Genomic DNA, 24,297 nt, shown 5'->3' with positions numbered 1-24,297 from the left:
ATGTAGGGCAAACCGAACGCAAGATCAAGGTAAGAATTACTGAACATAAAAGTAATATTCGCCAAAAAAAATTTGAAATCCACAGTGGCAGCGCACTGGGTCGAATCAGGCCACAATATTTCGCAATTGCGATATACAATACTTGAAGTGGTTATTACCCGCCCGGGTCTGGACACACACAAAATGAAACTTAGGTCAGAATACTTTTGGATCAAAAAGATGGGAAGTCTTCAACCGGATGGGTTTAATGAAAGACTGGAACTTACTTGTTTTTTGTAAGATTTGAGAAAGTGATTTGAATGTCCCCACATCAGCCTCGGCAACCAGTGTTATCCCGGGGCAACCTCGAAATAATTGCTATAATGTCAAGACTGATAATAACATATGCTGAACATCATCATTATACTCCATTCCAAGATGGCCGTTCTATTGTGACCAAGTTTTGTGAACACTTTGAATATATATGCACATACTCCGTTGTCTTTATATAATTAATAACGTGTTTTATTTTGGTTGTACATGAACGATGTGATAGTAGGCACTTTAGACTGTCAAAGTATAATTTACGTTTGTTTCGTATCAATTTTTTTGTATCATTTTTTATTATGAATTATGCTTAGAAATTCTTTTTTGAACTTATCATGCAAGATTTTAGCATAGCGATCATATATATATCACATTTAGTGGGATAGACAAAACACATATATAAGTAAACATCACGGATGAGTTGCGGGCACGTGACCACGCTGTCAGCCTATAAGATTTAAACTTCTAAAGCAGAGCGCTGTACGTGATCTCAACCTGATTGTCATTGGTGAGGAGTAGAGGCGGATCGCAACATTCCATTTTTGTGAGTAACTGACACGGAACGCTGGTCGTTCTGATTTATTAACTACTGCTAGCGACACTGATGTTCTTTCGGTTTTGGAGGTTTTTTGACCATAGCAAGAGGGATTGTTCATAAGTTACGAGACAGAATGAGATTGTTATCGTTAGGAAGGCTGTTTTCGTTTTGCATTGCACTGTTTTCTTATATCAGTTTTAACATAGCTTTGGGCTCATAATTGTTTTCTTTGGCTCTTTCCATAGAGACCCCTGACGAAGGGTCCAGATGTACCCGAAATGCATTGGGTTTGATGTAAAATTCGTCAAAAAATGGAATTTGTTGATACTTTGAAAATATGAAATAAAGAGATGAGAATATCATCATCAATAAAGAATACAGAATAACGTTCAAAGAAATGCTTAAGATGAATTTTGATTGAACTTGGATTACGTATAATCAGGACCACGCGGTCCAAAGTAAAGTGTGCACGCCTTGAAACTGGGAGTAGAACTTCTACTCCCACCTATATATTCTACTTAATAGTGTTCCTCGACAAAACACTAAACGAGGGAGTCGCACAAAATTAAGATAACTTATAAAGATTTGGAAAGAATCACCAACATACAAAGTGTGCAACTGATGGCTTAAGAAAATCATTTGAACTGTCTACCCTCCACAGTTAGCACCCACCCCGAACAAAGATGAATTTGGAAGATATTGCTCAGATTACAACAAACAAGGCCGAGACCTTAGCATATACATCACTAGAGGCAGAACAAATCTATGGATTGATTAAAGAAACAAGAGTCTTCAGCCCACAATTAAACACAGCTAATCAATTATTGAAACAGCTTGAATATATGAGCAAACGAGAGATCAGTAAACGACTACATGCTACAACTTTGATACATTATCATCGCAACAAATGTATACCAAGAGGCCTAAGGATTGCGCTTAAACCGATGCTATGCAGGAACAACAAATCCTTTCTCAATAAGTGGTACCAAATACTCAATAAATGCAGCTTAGATCTGATTCTGCTGATAGTAGAGGAACTATCCAAGGAACTAAAAGAAGTAGAGGAAGAACTAGAAAGCATTAAAAGGGAGCTTGTCAAACACGAGGATTTATCATCTCTACTTGACGAAATTAACAAAAAGTTGGAGAAATACACTAAAGAAATTGAAGACAGAAAAATAAAAAAATATAAAAGAGATACTGTGGATTATAAGCTGGAGGAGGTATACAGTTGGGCGGAAGTTTACAACCAAAGAAAATGTCAAAAACCATCCACAAACATCAGTTCCTCTCAGGAGAGTGTGGTATCAGATTCAGACACTACCCAAAATAGAAGACCAATTGATAAGAATATATCGACAGGACAAAAAACTTCAACTGATAAGGCTTTTTTAGACGTAAGTCCAGCGGCCAACAATGTACCTACAACATCAGGAACAACGGAACCCTCAAAACCAGGAGGGGAAAAAGAAAAAGTAAAGGAGACAGCAGCAGACCGAGAGTTGAGATCCCAGAAAAAGAAAACGAACTTGTAATTAACATTTCAGATAGGACATTGTCTAAAGCTCAAATGAACTTACTGAATAAAGGCATCACATTCGTCCCGGTGTATAAATCGAACCCAGAGGAGACAGAAATTGCTTTATTCAAGTTTTTACGCACACTGAGGTTAAAAAATTTTTTCAATACCATCCCATCCACAGATCAAGGAGAAAGTACGCAGAAAGAATTCAAAATCAAGAGCACATTTTGTACCCCAACATCGCACAAAACAATTGATGCCTATGAGCGAGTGATCACCACAGAAATTAAGAAGATCAATTACAAGAGTGGTACCAAAAGTAATTTTTCAAAGAGAGAATGGAACACATTAAAATCTTTGAAAGACATGCCTGAAATAACCATCCAGAAAGCTGATAAAGGGGGAGCCCTGGTAGTAATGAATTCCACCTTCTACAAGGAAAGTGTTAATCAACATCTACAAGACACTAACATCTACTATAAACTCGAAAGCGATCCCACGGAAACTTTTGCAGCTACATTAAAAGAGATATTAGATAAAGCCCTCGAAATTAAATGGATCACTAACAAAACTTACCAATTCCTGAACATCAAATATCCAAGGAGGCCACAATTTTACATGCTACCGAAGGTGCACAAGCACCTCACAAGACCGCCATTCAGACCAATTGTATCAGCTTGCGGATCTTTGTCTGAACCCATCGGACAATATCTAGACTGGTTTTTACAACCACTAGTCCAAAAGTGGTGTACCCACATAAAAGATACGACGGCGTTTTTAACCATTCTACAGAAGGTGAACATCCAAGAGAATGAAGAAGTCTGGCTCAGTTCTATTGACGTAACTGCGTTATACACTTCGATCCCTCATAATGAGGGGCTTGAAGCAATGGAGTGGTGTCTACTCAACAATGAAATTGAGGGTCCAGATAAAATTTTCTTGTTGGAAATTTTGCACTTTGCGCTTTTTCACAGTTACCTGGAATGGGAAGAAGAGTACTTTGCACAATGCAGCGGGACCAGTATGGGTTTTGCTGGAGCACCGTCGTACGCGAACATTTTTATGTCCAAGTTTGAAAGTGATCATATACTCAACAACTCAGATTGGAAAAATGGGCTGATGGTATATAAACGTTACATAGACGACATCTTTATCATGTGGCGAGGTAAGAAGGAAGAACTGACAGCTAACATTGAGAGATTGAATATGGTCCATGAAAGAATCAAGTTCACATATAACATTGATCAGCATCAACTATCATTTCTTGATGTCAAAGTATCTATAGATCATGGGCAAATATGTACTAGTGTACATATTAAAGAAACGGATCGTAACAGTGGATTACATTACTCCAGTTTTCATCATCAAGCTTTGAAGCGACATTTGCCATTATCACAATTCATTCGCTTCAAAAGAATTACATCAGATGCTATGGATGCTTCTGAAACTATTGACAGACAGATCAAAAAGTATGAAAAAAGAGGTTATCCTAATCAACTTTTACAAGAATCAAAAGAGAAAGTCATGGCCATAACGAGAGAGTCTTTACTTACTAAAAAGGATAAAACTGACAAAAAACTCACAGTGTGTGTTCTGAAATATTCGATGCAGGCATTACAGATCAGTAACATCATGAAGAAGCATTGGTCTATAATCACCCAGGAACCTGATCTTCAACCTTTGTTTGCAGATAAAATTACATTTGCATACAACAGATCTAAAAATTTAAAAGAATTGTTGAGAAAAAAAGAACAGAATATCAACAAGACAGTTCACAAAGGCATGCGCAAATGCGAAAACTGCACACACTGCAATAATGTAATAACTGGATCTACTTTCACACACCCTAGAACTGGCCAATTGATCCCATTGAAACATTCTAGCACGTGCGACACCAAACGAGTAATCTATGGAATTAAGTGCCCGTGTGGTAAACTATATGTAGGGCAAACCGAACGCAAGATCAAGGTAAGAATTACTGAACATAAAAGTAATATTCGCCCAAAAAAATTTGAAATCCACAGTGGCAGCGCACTGGGTCGAATCAGGCCACAATATTTCGCAATTGCGATATACAATACTTGAAGTGGTTATTACCCGCCCGGGTCTGGACACACACAAAATGAAACTTAGGTCAGAATACTTTTGGATCAAAAAGATGGGAAGTCTTCAACCGGATGGGTTTAATGAAAGACTGGAACTTACTTGTTTTTTGTAAGATTTGAGAAAGTGATTTGAATGTCCCCACATCAGCCTCGGCAACCAGTGTTATCCCGGGGCAACCTCGAAATAATTGCTATAATGTCAAGACTGATAATAACATATGCTGAACATCATCATTATACTCCATTCCAAGATGGCCGTTCTATTGTGACCAAGTTTTGTGAACACTTTGAATATATATGCACATACTCCGTTGTCTTTATATAATTAATAACGTGTTTTATTTTGGTTGTACATGAACGATGTGATAGTAGGCACTTTAGACTGTCAAAGTATAATTTACGTTTGTTTCGTATCAATTTTTTTGTATCATTTTTTATTATGAATTATGCTTAGAAATTCTTTTTTGAACTTATCATGCAAGATTTTAGCATAGCGATCATATATATATCACATTTAGTGGGATAGACAAAACACATATATAAGTAAACATCACGGATGAGTTGCGGGCACGTGACCACGCTGTCAGCCTATAAGATTTAAACTTCTAAAGCAGAGCGCTGTACGTGATCTCAACCTGATTGTCATTGGTGAGGAGTAGAGGCGGATCGCAACATTCCATTTTTGTGAGTAACTGACACGGAACGCTGGTCGTTCTGATTTATTAACTACTGCTAGCGACACTGATGTTCTTTCGGTTTTGGAGGTTTTTTGACCATAGCAAGAGGGATTGTTCATAAGTTACGAGACAGAATGAGATTGTTATCGTTAGGAAGGCTGTTTTCGTTTTGCATTGCACTGTTTTCTTATATCAGTTTTAACATAGCTTTGGGCTCATTATTGTTTTCTTTGGCTCTTTCCATAGAGACCCCTGACGAAGGGTCCAGATGTACCCGAAATGCATTGGGTTTGATGTAAAATTCGTCAAAAAATGGAATTTGTTGATACTTTGAAAATATGAAATAAAGAGATGAGAATATCATCATCAATAAAGAATACAGAATAACGTTCAAAGAAATGCTTAAGATGAATTTTGATTGAACTTGGATTACGTATAATCAGGACCACGCGGTCCAAAGTAAAGTGTGCACGCCTTGAAACTGGGAGTAGAACTTCTACTCCCACCTATATATTCTACTTAATAGTGTTCCTCGACAAAACACTAAACGAGGGAGTCGCACAAAATTAAGATAACTTATAAAGATTTGGAAAGAATCACCAACATACAAAGTGTGCAACTGATGGCTTAAGAAAATCATTTGAACTGTCTACCCTCCACAGTTAGCACCCACCCCGAACAAAGATGAATTTGGAAGATATTGCTCAGATTACAACAAACAAGGCCGAGACCTTAGCATATACATCACTAGAGGCAGAACAAATCTATGGATTGATTAAAGAAACAAGAGTCTTCAGCCCACAATTAAACACAGCTAATCAATTATTGAAACAGCTTGAATATATGAGCAAACGAGAGATCAGTAAACGACTACATGCTACAACTTTGATACATTATCATCGCAACAAACGTATACCAAGAGGCCTAAGGATTGCGCTTAAACCGATGCTATGCAGGAACAACAAATCCTTTCTCAATAAGTGGTACCAAATACTCAATAAATGCAGCTTAGATCTGATTCTGCTGATAGTAGAGGAACTATCCAAGGAACTAAAAGAAGTAGAGGAAGAACTAGAAAGCATTAAAAGGGAGCTTGACAAACACGAGGATTTATCATCTCTACTTGACGAAATTAACAAAAAGTTGGAGAAATACACTAAAGAAATTGAAGACAGAAAAATAAAAAAATATAAAAGAGATACTGTGGATTATAAGCTGGAGGAGGTATACAGTTGGGCGGAAGTTTACAATCAAAGAAAATGTCAAAAACCATCCACAAACATCAGTTCCTCTCAGGAGAGTGTGGTATCAGATTCAGACACTACCCAAAATAGAAGACCAATTGATAAGAATATATCGACAGGACAAAAAACTTCAACTGATAAGGCTTTTTTAGACGTAAGTCCAGCGGCCAACAATGTACCTACAACATCAGGAACAACGGAACCCTCAAAACCAGGAGGGGAAAAAGAAAAAGTAAAGGAGACAGCAGCAGACCGAGAGTTGAGATCCCAGAAAAAGAAAACGAACTTGTAATTAACATTTCAGATAGGACATTGTCTAAAGCTCAAATGAACTTACTGAATAAAGGCATCACATTCGTCCCGGTGTATAAATCGAACCCAGAGGAGACAGAAATTGCTTTATTCAAGTTTTTCCGCACACTGAGGTTAAAATTTTTTTTCAATACCATCCCATCCACAGATCAAGGAGAAAGTACGCAGAAAGAATTCAAAATCAAGAGCACATTTTGTACCCCAACATCGCACAAAACAATTGATGCCTATGAGCGAGTGATCACCACAGAAATTAAGAAGATCAATTACAAGAGTGGTACCAAAAGTAGTTTTTCAAAGAGAGAATGGAACACATTAAAATCTTTGAAAGACATGCCTGAAATAACCATCCAGAAAGCTGATAAAGGGGGAGCCCTGGTAGTAATGAATTCCACCTTCTACAAGGAAAGTGTTAATCAACATCTACAAGACACTAACATCTACTATAAACTCGAAAGCGATCCCACGGAAACTTTTGCAGCTACATTAAAAGAGATATTAGATAAAGCCCTCGAAATTAAATGGATCACTAACAAAACTTACCAATTCCTGAACATCAAATATCCAAGGAGGCCACAATTTTACATGCTACCGAAGGTGCACAAGCATCTCACAAGACCGCCATTCAGACCAATTGTATCAGCTTGCGGATCTTTGTCTGAACCCATCGGACAATATCTAGACTGGTTTTTACAACCACTAGTCCAAAAGTGGTGTACCCACATAAAAGATACGACGGTGTTTTTAACCATTCTACAGAAGGTGAACATCCAAGAGAATGAAGAAGTCTGGCTCAGTTCTATTGACGTAACTGCGTTATACACTTCGATCCCTCATAATGAGGGGCTTGAAGCAATGGAGTGGTGTCTACTCAACAATGAAATTGAGGGTCCAGATAAATTTTTCTTGTTGGAAATTTTGCACTTTGCGCTTTTTCACAGTTACCTGGAATGGGAAGAAGAGTACTTTGCACAATGCAGCGGGACCAGTATGGGTTTTGCTGGAGCACCGTCGTACGCGAACATTTTTATGTCCAAGTTTGAAAGTGATCATATACTCAACAACTCAGATTGGAAAAATGGGCTGATGGTATATAAACGTTACATAGACGACATCTTTATCATGTGGCGAGGTAAGAAGGAAGAACTGACAGCTAACATTGAGAGATTGAATATGGTCCATGAAAGAATCAAGTTCACATATAACATTGATCAGCATCAACTATCATTTCTTGATGTCAAAGTATCTATAGATCATGGGCAAATATGTACTAGTGTACATATTAAAGAAACGGATCGTAACAGTGGATTACATTACTCCAGTTTTCATCATCAAGCTTTGAAGCGACATTTGCCATTATCACAATTCATTCGCTACAAAAGAATTACATCAGATGCTATGGATGCTTCTGAAACTATTGACAGACAGATCAAAAAGTATGAAAAAAGAGGTTATCCTAATCAACTTTTACAAGAATCAAAAGAGAAAGTCATGGCCATGACGAGAGAGTCTTTACTTACTAAAAAGGATAAAACTGACAAAAAACTCACAGTGTGTGTTCTGAAATATTCGATGCAGGCATTACAGATCAGTAACATCATGAAGAAGCATTGGTCTATAATCACCCAGGAACCTGATCTTCAACCTTTGTTTGCAGATAAAATTACATTTGCATACAACAGATCTAAAAATTTAAAAGAATTGTTGAGAAAAAAAGAACAGAATATCAACAAGACAGTTCACAAAGGCATGCGCAAATGCGAAAACTGCACACACTGCAATAATGTAATAACTGGATCTACTTTCACACACCCTAGAACTGGCCAATTGATCCCATTGAAACATTCTAGCACGTGCGACACCAAACGAGTAATCTATGGAATTAAGTGCCCGTGTGGTAAACTATGTGTAGGGCAAACCGAACGTAAGATCAAGGTAAGAATTACTGAACATAAAAGTAATATTCGCCAAAAAAATTTGAAATCCACAGTGGCAGCGCACTGGGTCGAATCAGGCCACAATATTTCGCAATTGCGATATACAATACTTGAAGTGGTTATTACCCGCCCGGGTCTGGACACACACAAAATGAGACTTAGGTCAGAATACTTTTGGATCAAAAAGATGGGAAGTCTTCAACCGGATGGGCTTAATGACAGACTGGAACTTACTTGTTTTTTGTAAGATTTGAGAAAGTGATTTGAATGTCCCCACATCAGCCTCGGCAACCAGTGTTATCCCGGGGCAACCTCGAAATAATTGCTATAATGTCAAGACTGATAATAACATATGCTGAACATCATCATTATACTCCATTCCAAGATGGCCGTTCTATTGTGACCAAGTTTTGTGAACACTTTGAATATATATGCACATACTCCGTTGTCTTTATATAATTAATAACGTGTTTTATTTTGGTTGTACATGAACGATGTGATAGTAGGCACTTTAGACTGTCAAAGTATAATTTACGTTTGTTTCGTATCAATTTTTTTTAATCATTTTTTATTATGAATTATGCTTAGAAATTCTTTTTTGAACTTATCATGCAAGATTTTAGCATAGCGATCATATATATATCACATTTAGTGGGATAGACAAAACACATATATAAGTAAACATCACGGATGAGTTGCGGGCACGTGACCACGCTGTCAGCCTATAAGATTTAAACTTCTAAAGCAGATCGCTGTACGTGATCTCAACCTGATTGTCATTGGTGAGGAGTAGAGGCGGATCGCAACATTCCATTTTTGTGAGTAACTGACACGGAACGCTGGTCGTTCTGATTTATTAACTACTGCTAGCGACACTGATGTTCTTTTGGTTTTGGGTTTTTTTTGAACATAGCAAGAGGGATTGTTCATAAGTTGCGAGACAGAATGAGATTGTTATCGTTAGGAAGGCTGTTTTCGTTTTGCATTGCACTGTTTTCTTATATCAGTTTTAACATAGCTTCGGGCTCATTATTGTTTTCTTTGGCTCTTTCCATAGAGACCCCTGACGAAGGGTCCAGATGTACCCAAAATGCATTGGGTTTGATGTAAAATTCGTCAAAAAATTGAATTTGTTGATACTTTGAAAATATGAAATAAAGAGATGAGAATATCATCATCAATAAAGAATACAGAATAACGTTCAAAGAAATGCTTAAGATGAATTTTGATTGAACTTGGATTACGTATAATCAGGACCACGCGGTCCAAAGTAAAGTGTGCACGCCTTGAAACTGGGAGTAGAACTTCTACTCCCACCTATATATTCTACTTAATAGTGTTCCTAGACAAAACACTAAACGAGGGAGTCGCACAAAATTAAGATAACTTATAAAGATTTGGAAAGAATCACCAACATACAAAGTGTGCAACTGATGGCTTAAGAAAATCCTTGTGGCTATGCCCATGTAGTATATCAATACTTATGCGATTTCTTAAACCTCCTGTTGCAGGTCTACTAAGTTTGATGAGAATCAGATCCATGGTTTGGCCACAATTATTGACATTAAAATGCGAGGAAAAATAAAATGCACTGGTCGAATTTATTTGATAATTCATCAGTACGTTTCTCTGATTCATACTTATAAACATTCATTGTGTATTTGTCTGTCATTTCAGGAACACACTTTTCGCAAAGACCTCATTAAAACCAGCAAGGCAAAATTTATTTTTTCTTGCCATTATATTCAAGAGGTTCAACTGGTAAATCACAGAATGTAAGTACAAGTTACTTCTTTAAATTTGTGGAAAATTACAATTATAAAAAAGCATTCCATATTTTTGATAGATTGCTTTGTGTGAAAAACGAATGAGGACTTCTTAAGTAATGAATTATTACCCACCGCTCAAGGCGTTAACAGTCTATTAATATCATCTGGAGAAGACGTTAATGACGGACATTGACTCTGAGTGAGTGGAATGGCACGGCAATTACAATTGGTAACACCTGACAACATGAAGCCAATACAGTTTGTAGTAACCCTGGGCGGTGAACTCAGCTTCGCTTCTGTAGTTTGCGGAGTTTTCTGCACTCCGCGTTATGCGGAGCTCACTGAGTTCCAAAAAACTCAGCTCCGCGTAGTGGAGCAGAGTATTTTTTCTTCGCTCGCATTCGTCAACGTCACCTTGGTGACCGTGAGCGAGGAAAATCAACCTCCCGTCAAGATTTTACCTCACTCGCGATCGTCAATATCAAGTTGGCGAGCGCAAGCGTGGAAAATCAACATCCCGGTTAGACTTCTCCATGCGGGGGTGGGGGGGGGCGAGTGGTTGGGTATACTTGTGACAGCTCGTGTTGAGAAACTGCCTGTTCGCATTGAGAAAGCTGCCACTTGAATAAAAATCTACTTGAACAACAGAAAAGGAAAGCAGGGCCCGCTTGCACTGTGCATGGTGCCGTTCGCAATGATTGCACAGTGCGGACAAGCATCCGTCACTGTGCAATCACCCCGAACGGTTATATGATTAAACAACTACTACCTGAACCACGAATTCCTTAACCACGAAGGCTAAACGACGAGTAATGCCAAACCACTACATTTTTTTCAGCAAGTTCCTAAACCACGAAATTCAAAACACCTCGTGACTGGCCAATAGATGGCACTATTGCAATTACAATACTTCTGTTTGTAAAGCAAATTGTCCTACTTAAAAGAAATAATGTGAAGAAGACAGCCCACACACTACCATAAATCTGACACACAAACTGACTTGTCAGACTGACCCATCTGGCAGTGCCAGATTGCCCAATATGCCCGTCTGACCCTGGCCCCAAACTGAAGGGATAGCAGCAAAAGTATCAAAGGAGAGGCCACTCTTGCGCCATTACTTACTGTGTCAGCAGGTCTGATGCAACTGTTTTATCACTAATAGAACCTGTACCTGTCGCACCATTAGGAACGCAGCACGGGAAATCTGCTAATTTTTTGACAAATGCTTTATTGTGGCCCTCCTCTAAATGAAATGAAAAGAACAAAGTCGTCGCAGTTTAATTGTCAGCAGTTGTGCAGGCTGAAAGCCCATCCTATGTGATGTATATACGGGAAAAGTACGAAGGTAGGAGGCTTCAACTTGGAATAATATACAATCAAAATGTTCAAACCTCACCAGATGAGAGAATGACGGGTTTGAACAGACAGCCATGGAGAGTGTTATTATGGGTGGCTCTGTTTGCAGGGAGCAAAGTTTGTGTAGCCAACGTCCTCTACACGCTGCACAGTTGGAAACTTTATCTTTGCGAACATTTTGCTTTTGCACAGATCTAAATTTAGTTCAAACTTGTATGCATTAACATGTTTTTTGTTTTTTTACTAATGCTTAATGTGATGCAGTTAACCGGTAGAGTGATTGATTGGTCGGCGCCCTGTATTCTGTAATACCAGGAAAGACAACCGCGGCCTCTGCCATCCTGCCCTCTATCTCAGTAAACTTCAGAGGCTAATTATCAGTTATGCTCCCGTGACAGGCACTCCGGTGCCAGTTCAAAGCACAGATCACGCACAATAATTGCTCTGCTTCCAACGCCCTGACCTTCGAGGAGGGGAGAGACTAGTGGTTAAGGAAAGTTGTGGTTTAGAATTGTTGTTGTTAAGGATTGGTCGTGGTTCAGGATTCGTTGTTCTGGTAAGTAGTTATAAAAACTTCGTGGTTGAGGATGTTTCCCACCCCGAACAGCATTTTTCTATTGTACTCTGCCGCTTGCAGAGCTCCGCGTAGTGCGGCAGAGTTTTTTTTGCACTTCGCGGAGTTCCGCTCAGTGCAACTCCGCGAAATCCGCCCAGGGTTAGTTTTTAGTACTGGCTCCTTACTCTCACTTGACACAGTCAAAAAATATATCAACTGTTTCTGTCTGTTTTATTTCTCTACCGATGAACAGAGAAGCAGAGAGCAGAGAACATAAGCCGTAGTAGTTAGCGCCTACATTGGAATCACTGTGAACAGCCAAGCTAACATTAGCCATCCAGGCAGGGTGTACCAATTGTATAAGATAGATGACGTTACTATGACTAAGGTCAAAATATGTGAAATAGAAGTATCATAATTATTCTTGTAGCTGGGTTAAGGTGACCAAGTATGCTACACAGGTTGAAAATATTAGGCTTATTCACAAAGTACACTTTGTAATATGATTTGTAAACAAAGTGTAAAACTTACCCACACTTATATGTGCTGAGTTCTCCATGCCAAATGCGGAGTCTCTGCACATGTACATATAGATTTTAGTGGTAAAGGTAGGAGGGATACAGGGGAGTGGGTGGGCTAAGGGACAGACCTACTACTAAAGGGGATAGGATTAGGGAGAAGTAAGAGAGATTTAATGAGTGCCAGGGAGGGATTTGAGGAGAGACGTCACCCACCTATTTAATAGTAAGCCAGTTGCATTACTCCGAGGATGATGCTATGTAATTCACCCTTTTCTAGTAAGTTTACACTCAGAGTTTGTGAATACCAAAAGTAGTAAACTTACTACAAAGTGTAATCTGACTTAAAATTGTAACTTACCTTTGTGAATCAGGCACAGCATGCACAAAAGTATATCAAAGGAGTTAAAATTCATAATTAAGATAGTTGTCAGAGAAAAGAGTTAGGAGAAACATTGTAAACTGTATTATACTCTGGGTAGTGTCCACAATTTCCCAAAACTCTTTCAATTTCTAAAAGCAAGGCAACAAAGATATTTTAGCACAAAAATACAGATTTTTTAAATTCATTGGTAAAAACCCAGTCATGTTTTCAGGATACTCACAATTAATATGTTTTGAAACACTTCATAATTTATGCGCTTAATTGTGGCTATTTACATATTTGTTTGTCATTCTGAAAACCGGCTGCATTTTGCCACTTTGTTTCTCCGTATGTAGAAGTAATGCTATGTTGCCTTGCATTATGCTAACAATGTGTAATTCAAAAAGGGTAATCCTGATTTACTGTGCAGTTACTCCTTTAGTCATCTCTACTATGCTTTGCATATTTAGTCAAATAAGATAACTTCATGTGAAATGTTTACATATACTTGAGAATCTTTGTTTGGATGGCAGGGTATCAACAAATTCTTCATTCAATGTAAACCTTCTAATTTGTATGTAATTTGACTGCTTAATTCAAAGATTTGCAATCCAGAGTAATTTTTGTGTGAAAATAGATTATTTTTTTAGGTTTATGTTTTTATAGCACTACACATCATAATACATACGTTTTAAAAGCAACTTCTAATATATGCCTGTCTGTTTGACTGCCCTCCTCTTTTCCTACCTCAATTGCCAGGGTCAACCAATTCGTTAATCTTGAAAGCAAGCAACTTGTGGATCATATTCAACTTTGACCTGTCCATTATGTCACACTAAAAACTGTCACCGGATGACTACCTTACAAAGGCTACACTGTATTCAATCCACTGGCCTCCATTCGGGTAAAGGCTGAAGACCAAGCTACTTTGCATCATGTATGAAGCGTCCTGGAAAGAATTATTGATATACGGTTACAGAACGTAGATTCATTCATTCTAGGTTTAGCCTGCACTCAAATGTTGATCAATCATAAGGGAGGGCAAGGCCATTAAATTACATTGCCCCTCCTATTGAAACTCCTCTCAAATATTTGGGTAACACTTGTACATTTCCAGTACTCAGATTCTCCTCAAACTGTGGAAGCATCTACAAGTTGGAGATTTGCATGCACAAGTTTAGAGTTTGATACCACAAATTTGACTCTGTTAACGCCTTCGTGACCAAAAACCAGCTCCCCCACCCAAGAAATCGCACTATCATTGCATGTGTTTGGCTCTTGACTGTGGACTACCCTCCAACACATAGCAAGCATTGGCATAGCCAATAGGTCTCGCTTTTGGGACCTTATAAGTATTTAGTTATGCAGCACAATATCCTTGGTGCAACAAGATCAACTGTTGCATGGCTAAACACTTATAAGGTCCCAAAGGCGAGACCTATTGGCTATGCCAATGCTTGTTTTCACCCTTGGCGTCTATCCATCCACTGTGGCTTCAACACAGATACAGGCCTTGCCTTAAGAGGAAGGATTGGGATAACATCAGATTGCACTGCCATCAGCTCTTAGATGCAATATCTGACCTATTCGGCAAACTGAAGCACTGCCAGAGTGAGGTGAGGCCACTGCCATGCCCTAGTAACGCCACTTACTAGAGCTGCACTTCAACCACAGTCAGTTTATAGCACTGCTTGTCCACTGATTAGCATAGTGCCCGCCAATAAAAGGACAAGGCCAATCGGTGGCAGTCATCTGCCCTGGAAACATGGCTTAATAGACCTGAACTCGACAATCCCAAGCCAGGATCCCGTTAGCTATGCTTTTCATCATAGATGCACAAAATCTAAAAGCACTCAAAATTCCTCTAGGGAAGTGAGAAGGCAAAAACTAGAGGGGTGTTATCGGCGCCCAGCACCTTCAATGTATTCTGCTTTCATATAAAGACGTCTGAGCCTTATGGTGGAAGGGGCTCTTTCCTGCATCTTGAATGGGTGCAGAGTAAGAGGCACTAAACCTAGTCATGAGGGGTGGGCTGTGAGACGTAGCACTGGACCCGTTGCCGTTTGAAGTATGGTTTGGGAGAATACGAGGAGAGTCAGGCGGAGCAGGGAGGCCGACGTAACGCGACAAGAGCTCGACAAATTAAAAACGTAGCTCTCGAAGAAATTTGACAAAAATCGCGCTAATTAAATAAAGCAGCTGATGAACGGCACAGATCATTGCATCCAGCCAAGCGCTGCACCTTTTAGCCTAGTTTCCCATACTAGTGGGATGATTTTTAAAGTAATTTTTATGTTAATCGGTGGCCCCCTTGACTCATAAAGAACATTACCAATTAATTGAAGAAGATGCGCATACTTTCCATGAAGAAAACAGCGCTTCAAACCATAGAAATATGTTGAGCAAATAGCTGACCTATGGGGCGATAATTTGGAAACAATCTACAAGTTACAGATACAGATAACAAAAGAACCTTGTCCTGATGAAGGTCTTATCCTAAAAACCGAAACGCTGCGTCGACAACTTTGTAACAATAATTCTATGTTCTTTCATGTGAATCGTCACATTTTTAATTGGTCTCAATGGCATAAAAATGGTTTTGTAAAAATGAATTTTTAAGAAATTTTTTATGACTGTATTACCTTTTGAATAAATTGTACACTTTTTCCATGTATTATTTGATATTGTTTTTTATCTGATTCTATTCATTCTTGTGATTTATTACTCATGTGGTGATGGTGTGAGCACAAAAAAGATGAATACTCCCTCTACCATGTAGTAGGTGTCCTTTTCCAACTTTGTGGCCAGATAGGAACTTCCTTTTATTTCTTTGCTTCACAACTCCTTGTCCCTGATTGGATATATAAGGAGACCTCCCTTTCTTTTTGAAAAATGGTTTGGGAGAGGCACACACTGCAGAATGGGGTACAGTATGGAAGTAAAACTTGCCATACTTAGCTGCTACTGAGTGAAAGAAGAAGCTGTGAGAATGGACTCACCCTTCTTATACCGATCTGAGGGGTGTATGGTGTAGGAAGTGGCACTCCCCCTGCTGCCATCCTCCGAGAGGGGATAGTGTAAGAGTGGCATTCACGCTACTCTCACCCAATAAATGGAGGTTGGTTTATTAATGGCACCTGCCTGTCAGATGAGTGGAAAATTATGAGGAGGTGGCAGTCAGTTTGCTCTCCTGAATTTGATGGCACCTGCATCACACTAAGGTTAAGGTCACAAGAAAATTAGGGTTCTGTGGGTGGGTAGAAGTGCTGGGTGTTGTTCATTCTTCCTGAAGAGCTACATTGAAAACACCACAAGCTTCTCTTGAAAATGTGCACTTTCATGTGCTATACTCCATCATACACGGCTCGTACAATGTACAATGTGCCATATTCTCACAGATTTGTGCGTTTGAGCAACCTTGGAAAGAAACACTACCCTGAGGCAAGTGCACTAATGCATATACACCCAAGCATTTAGAAGTTGCACTGCAATTACCTTCTGCATTTTTCTACCAATCTGGTTCAAGAAATGTGACCTTTCAAGAAGGTTAAGCAGTTCAGCCAGAAATACACATAGAAAAAAGCCCTAAGCTTGTCTAGGAATGTAATGATTGATTAAAAACAAAACAAATGTGCCCACTATCCCTGCAAACTGCAGTATAAGAACATAAGGTCACAAAATCGAAAATAGGAATATATACATGGCACTGAAGAATCGCATATCTGGCACTAACTAAACACATCGTCAGAATCTCCTTTGTTGGGGTATTCATTTTAAAGCAAATAAATAAATACAGAATATATGGGACAGTGTGGATGGACTATTTATTGACAGTATATTTTCTACGCCACATTACAGGGCGCTCTCTGTTTTCTTAATTCACCAAATCATCAAGATTCAGTAGTCTCAAAACGTCTTCAAGGGAGGAAAATGGAGTAGGTTTCTCCTAATATACATGTGCTCTGCAAGTTGCTCATTGCTGTAAGATGCGTTTGAGTAGTAGTAAAGAGTGACCTTCACTGAAACTGCTGTGACGTGGCAGTGCAGTGCCTAGAAAACAGACCTGCCTTTGGGTCTACAGAGCACAAGAAGAAAGCCTTGGTGTGCTCAGAGTGACAGCATTCAGATGCAGTGATATCTGATTGGATGAAAATGAGTACTGCACGTTTAAAGTTTCCGGTCAGTGGGAGTCAGTCACTGGAGATAGGCGGTTGGTAGGAGAGTTTGGAGTCGACATATGCCGCCCAATGGGTAGAGGTAGGGTGGGTGCACAAACCTACAATTTGGGAAGGAGCTTGGAGGGGCGCTTAAGGGAACGAAGGTTGTGTTTGTCTCTGGTTACCGTGGCATAATAAAAGAACGCTGGACAAGTTAGAAGGCTTCGAAAATGCAGGGTTTCTGCTGCTTCAATAATATCAGCTAGGTGAATTGTGAGCCAGGCTTTGTTATTTTTTTATACGTGTCTGTTGAGCAAATAAAGACAATGTCATTACGAATGAACCGGCACGGGGAGAATTGACAGTCCTGACACCTACTGTTTACAAAATGTGGTGTGCTTACACAAGTATTCCTATAAGAAACGCTGTACATACGAATTTCTAAGGTTGTGTCATCATTATTCCTTGGAAGGAGGATAAAACCCAAATGACCCTAAAAACCAGAAAGGTCTAGTCGTGAAGGACTCGAATGCTTGATGGTATGCATACTGCTCTGGGCAAACGTGGCAAAATCGTGTCTTTGATTAATGAACATCCACTGATATCAAAACAAGCATTGGCCGCGCCGCCGTTATAGTGACGCGGCCAAGCGGATTCGAAACTGAAAGTGATGACGCGGCCGCGAAACTGAAAGTGATGACGTGGCCGTGAAACTGAAAGTGATCGCGGAGTTGGTGGCGCTCTCCTGATTGAAGTTGTTGAGTCACAGGAAAGGCAGATGGCGGCTGTGCGTGTGTCCGCGTTACTTCAAGCGTTAGGCCACAAAGAAAAACGTGTGGTCGCATTTCTATAGTCCACATACTAAATGTCTCGCCAGGCCAGCGCATGCGCTGGCTCAGGCGAGACCTAAAAATAGAACATAGAGAACCCAGAGTTTTTTATGCAATTCCTACCTTTCCCCTGTTCCTACGCCCATATTAATGCAATGACAGAAGGTGCTTTCTACCACCTGCATGAAAGGGAGAGAATTCTCCCATTTCTGCTCTTTCAACAGTTAGTTGAACAAGAACTCGCTTATGTCCAGGCTGAGCTATGACCAATTTGTCGACAACGGTCTACATACAAAGTTTGCCATTAAATTGAAGGTTGGTGAAACATTAAGCAGCAAAGCCATCATAGACATGAAATGATCATCATCTCAGCCACAACCCATCTGTAATACCTTTTGAAAGAAACAATGCATCACCAAATAACATGGTACTTGAGAATAATGTGCTTACCAGTGGCAGCTTCTCCGCTATGGTGGAGGAGCGTCACCCAACTGCTTTTAAGCACTGCCAAGTAGAAACATAAAATGATAGTAACTTAGTTATTATCATTTTATGCTTCGTGTCCTGCTGCTTTGCGGGTAGGCAGAGCTGATCTGCTCTCGGAGCAGGGGAGTACTGGTTGCCCACTCCTTAGTGCGCATTGACTGTTTGGTCGGCCCTCTCGGGCTGCCCAAAACAGTCATGCGCACTTCCCTGTTCTCCGTGCAGGCTGAATTACACCCTGCATGGGGAACATGCCCACCCCTCCAGCCCCTGGCTGAGTGTCGTGTTTCGGTGCTCAGACTAATCACAACGCTGCATTGCAGCATTGTGCCTGGCTACCTGCTTCCTGTTCCTGGAGTCGGAGGCTGGAGAGCAGGAGCAGAGACGCAGTACGGCCTGAAGGTACGTTTATTTTAGTTTTTTATTCCCGCAACTCCCCCCCCGCCGCAGCCCCCCCACTGCATTCTTGCCCCACCACCCACGAGCCATGGTGCTTAACGTACCAACTTAGCAGATGCCTAGGGTGAGACTCTGAGAACTGACTATACAAGGCAAAAACATTTTGAGGGAGGAACCCTGCACATTCCATCAATATCTCCACACAGAGAGAGATATCATGAGTCAGCGACTAAACACTTTTCTATTCTTTGCCACCTGTTGCCTAGAACTGCCCCCTCTACAATCTGTTGTCCCTGCTAGTTGCTGTAGTAAGGGTTATGGATATGCACTGACCACCCCTGGTGGTCTGGCACTGTGAATAGCCCCTTCCTTCTGGTATCAGATATTACCCCAGAAGAACCCTCATTATTAGTGGAATTATCCTTACAGCAGGTAGGTATGCAGACTTCACCACACCTTTACTTTGAATCAGATGTAGTTTATTATTAATGATGGATCTTTTAGTATTCAGTCCCATCAGTTACTTGAAATTCTCTTGGGTGCCTGTTCCTGCACAATTCTTTAGATGCTTTACCTGGAGCTATATTTATTTATTTATTTATGAGTTTGTATAGCGCTTGAATCACTCCGGCAGGAGTATCTCTGCGCTTTTGACCGGTAATCAGAAACATGCAGTTGGGAGGAGTATTTAGATTTCATTTTTAAACAGAATGGTCTTTAAAGTTTTTCGGAATATTAGATGCTCTTTGATTTGTCTCAGAGCAAGAGGTAGTCTGTTCCACAACTTGGGGCCCATGGTAGATAGTGCTCTGCCTCCATGTCTGACTCTTTTAGTATGGGGGACCACCAGAAGAAGACTATTACCTGATCTAAGGGATCTTGTTGGGACATAAGGAACAAATTTCCGCTCGATAAATAGGTCCTTGTCCATTCAAACACTTGTGAATCAGGCAACATATCTTAAACTTTGCCCTTTGTCTGACTGGGAGCCAGTGTAATTGGTCAAGAAGGGGTTTTGAGGCCGTTCTGGGGAGAGCATTCAGAACCAGGCGGGCTGCCGTGTTCTGGATGACTTGAAGCTTATCCAAAACTCCTTCATTGGCAGAAAGTAATAGGCCATTGCAATAATCGATCCGACTCAGAATCAGTGCCTGCACGAGGGTTTTTCTTACTGAATTCGGTAGGAGAGGAAAGATTTTGCGTAGCAAGCCTATGGTGTGGAAACATATCCCTGAGATGTAGGTGGAATGATGCTTTAGTGATAGGTCGTGATCGAACCGAACTCCTAGGTTCTTCACGACCTGTTTTGGTTCAGGGACTGCTCCCAGCTCCAAAGGCCACCATTCTGGGGTCCACAGTATCTTAGCCTCCCCGAACAGCATGATCTCCGTCTTGCTGACGTTACACTGGAGATAGTTGGTCGCCATCCATCTGGCCACTTCTCTCATACCAGATGAGAAGGAGTTCCTGACCTCAGTGGAAAGAGTTTTAAAAGGGAACAGGAGCTGTGTGTCATCTGCGTAAGACATGGGGACAAAGCCGTGTCTACGCAATACTCCTGCCAGGGGTGCCAAATAGATATTAAAAAGCGTAGGGCTCAGACAAGAGCCCTGTGGCACCCCCTTAGAAATCTCATTTTCCACTGAGCGGTATGCACCCATGGTGACTCTCTGGGTGCGATCGGCCAGGAAACTCTGTAGCCATTCCAGGGCTTTGTTTTTAAGGCCAGCGTTCGACAACCTTTGAATCAGGATTGAGTGAGACACGGTGTCGAACGCTGCCGACAGATCCAACAAGACCAAGATGACAGAGAGGCCCTTGTCTTGGTAGACATGGAGATCATCTGTAACAGACAATAGCGTGGATTCTGTGCTGTATTTCGGGCGGAATCCTGACTGGGATTCGTCCAGGGCCTGCACTCGTTCAACATGTGCAGAGAGGTGGCGGTTGACATGTTTTTCTATTATTTTTCCCAGGAAAGGTAACAGGGAGATGGGTCTTAAATTTGTCAGGTCAGACCATGATAAGGTGGTGTTTTTCCTTATTGGTCTGACAAGTGCTCTCTTCCATTCCTTGGGGCCAATACCTGAGGTGAGAGAGAGGTTTACTAATTCCATTATCATTGGACTTAGATGTACATCTAGAGAGGGCATTAGTCTAGCAGGGATAACATCCTCTGGGCTCCCACTTTTAATCTGATTTATAAGCATCAGTGTATCTTGCAGTGAGATGTGGGCAAAGCAGTCCAGCGACTGTGAGTCAGATATAGGATCAGAGGGATTATAGTGAGGTGTTATGTCAGGCAGTGAATTCTGATTTGTAGATAATATTTTATCATAGATTTTCTCAATTTTATTGATAAAGAAGCAGGAGATTTCATCGCACAGCTTTTGGGATGACATATCCGGGGCTTCGCACGCTGCGGGTTTGGCAAAAGTTTGTATAATTTGAAAAAGAACTCTGGGGGAGTTTCCTGCCTCTTGTATTTGGGTGGTAATATGCGCTTTCCGGGCACTGCGTATAGCTTTATGATAAGAGGAGAGAGCCCTCCAGTATTTGCTCTTATCCTCTGGGAGGTGAGATGTTCTCCATCTTTTTTCTAGTTTCCTAGCTCCTTGTTTGAGAGTCCTTAGGTGGTCAGAGAACCACACCTCTTGTTTCCTGACTGGTTTAGGTTTGAAAGATTTTAGTGGGGCAATTATATCTATTGTTTTCCTGGTTTCATCCTCGAATTTCCTAAGGGCAGATTCGATGTCATCCGAGGGTCGGAACACAGGGGGATTAAAATTTCCTCCAAAATTGGAGTTAGTTACTTTGTGCCATTGTCTGCGAACGCAAGGTAAGGACCTGGGACAAATAATGTTGGGTACTTGCGACGGAATAATAAATTCCACCATAAAGTGGTCAGTCCAATTCACTTGAGTAGCAGGGGGGCATGACATCGTCTGCACATTGGAAAAAATGAGATCTAAGGTATGCCCAGCCTGATGGGTAGGTCCCTTATTTTTCAATGTCAGGCCTAATGATGATAGATCAGTTATCAGTGATTGTGCCTCACTACAATCCGGTCTCTCACCGTGGACATTAAAGTCCCCAACTAATGTGAACTCACCATCATTCTTGATATATGGGGCAAGTAATTCAACTAAATGAATAGTGAAATTCTTGCATGGGCCAGGCAGTCTATAGATTAAAGCACCTCTATAATTCTCTTTAAGGGAGGACTGTATTTTAAAAATCAAAATTTCAATATCTGGGGAGCTAAGTTCCTGTAAGACTGTAACTCTTAGGTCATCTTTATAAACCACGGCAATTCCGCCACCCGTTTTCAGAGGGCGATCCAGTCTCAGTATTTTATAGTTACAAGGGATAGCAAGAGTTATGGCCGGGCTGCAATGTGGTTTGAGCCATGTTTCCGTGAGATAACACACATCAGGTTGTTTGGAGGTAATCATATCCCAGACCTCTGCTGTATGTTTGGAGAGGGACCTGATGTTACAAAGGATATACCTCCTTCCTACAGGAGGGGTGTCAGTGACTTGAGATGGCGTGGATACCAATGGGTTGTGGCAGAGTGTACGGTGGGTCATAGGATAGGTGGTTGAGAATTGAGTATGACATAGACGGCAGGAGAAAGGTCCTTCCACCTCTAATTGAGCGGTACATGTGACGCTTGAGGTTGAATGACCGTTTATATCAGTAGGGCTTGAACAGGGCTTGAACAGTGGTTAGATTTCTTTCATATAATCTGTTCAGCACCAAAGGAAAAAGATGAGGTCTGCTGTGTATTACAGGCCTCCATGCATGTGATTACAGGTGTTTGCAAAACGCCTTCTGACTCATTAAAATTAATAAGGGAAGAGGTTTCGTGACCTTGTGGGAATATCCATTTTGCAAAGCGACTGCTTAGCAAATCAGTTGCAGCACAAAATGCTGGGCAGGTAACAATCAGTCGGTGTATCTAATAGGTAAACAACGTTTACCCTGAAACTATCTCCCCGAATGAAATCACAACGCGGTCGTTACCACAACCGTGTTGTGATTCCGCATACCATCACTCCGCAAGTCGGAACAACGACTGCCGGGGGGGGGAGGGGGGAGGTGTTGGATTTAAAATCCAACACCTTCCCTTGTGTCCGCACTGACTGGAGTTGGAATAGTAAATTATAATATTCCAACATCCAGCGCCCCCCTCCGCAAGTCCTTGTTCCGACTTGTGGAGTAATGGTATGCGGAATCACAACGCGGTCGTGGTAACGACCGCGTTGTGATTCACTGCGGGGCAAAGAGACATATTCTATCTAATATGCACATGCTGGTTTACAGCATGCACAGTCACACCTCAGGCCACCGGTTCTTCTCTTAGTAGAAGTGCTAAGTTTAAACAATGTATGCAGACTGTTCTTTGTTGTTGCCAGAACCGCAATATCATTAGCAAAAGTCAGCGGAATTTAGTCAGTCAGTCAATATCTTAATTTTGACCTAAAAGGCCATAAAAGAGCAAAATAAATACATAAATACAAAATATATTTAAAAAAATAGAGAGCATGTAAAAGAAAGAAAGAAGATCTGACTAACTATATTACAGTAAAACCAGGATAAAGTATGTTAAAACGTTAAGTGCACAGAAGCATTAGGGGACACCTATTTCTGTCTTAACCTCCACATAGAAATTAGATGCCTTTAGACTGCAAGGACAATGGACTGACTTGTATTACTTCTGAGTATTCTAAGGGCCAAGCTGTAATTCCTCAGACCCAAATTATGACATAGTAGCAAAATCCACTTTTTCCTTTCACCTTGCTAGGCTGAACAAAAAGGAATTACATGTTCAACCACGTTGATCACCTCAGGGCAGAAAGGGCATGTTTTGTCAGACTCTGAGTTCCCAACCTCCATGGTAATTAGTAACAGCGGTCCCATGATTCTCTGGGGCAAGGAATTAAATTGACTACCAATGGCTAGGTAGATACCAAGCCCTCACAGCCTTTTCCATAACGTTCTGATATGCGTTGTTTTGAAAGTAGTGATTTACAAATATCGCACAAGTTCAGCTAACAAGCCCTTTGCTTCTTGGCACCAAATTCCAAAGAAAAAAATCCAAAGCCTGCATTCGCTGAGCGATTTTCGCACAACGGTCCAATTAATCGTCATTTGTCAAGTAACCTCAGCCCTTGTAGCTTGGCTCATTATTTCCTATTAGTCCTCCATTAAAGCGCTCCAC

The 24,297-nt window shown here is 40.7% G+C and overlaps 1 protein-coding gene across 1 annotated transcript in view; it reads left to right on the top strand.

The window, feature by feature from the left end:
• Positions 1-24,297, top strand: part of VWA3B (von Willebrand factor A domain containing 3B) — a 1,052,517-nt gene that overhangs the window by 724,289 nt on the left and 303,931 nt on the right. Inside the window, exon 27 of the mRNA XM_078658240.1 lies at positions 10,319-10,416. Coding sequence (XP_078514366.1) covers positions 10,319-10,416 — 98 coding nt within the window. The remainder of the gene's footprint in view (positions 1-10,318; positions 10,417-24,297) is intronic.

This window comes from Lissotriton helveticus, chromosome 8 (genome assembly GCF_964261635.1).
Source record: "Lissotriton helveticus chromosome 8, aLisHel1.1, whole genome shotgun sequence".
NCBI lineage: Eukaryota > Metazoa > Chordata > Amphibia > Caudata > Salamandridae > Lissotriton > Lissotriton helveticus.
The sequence above is the reverse complement of the archived record's forward strand: the minus strand, read 5'-3'. Positions and strand labels throughout refer to the sequence as shown.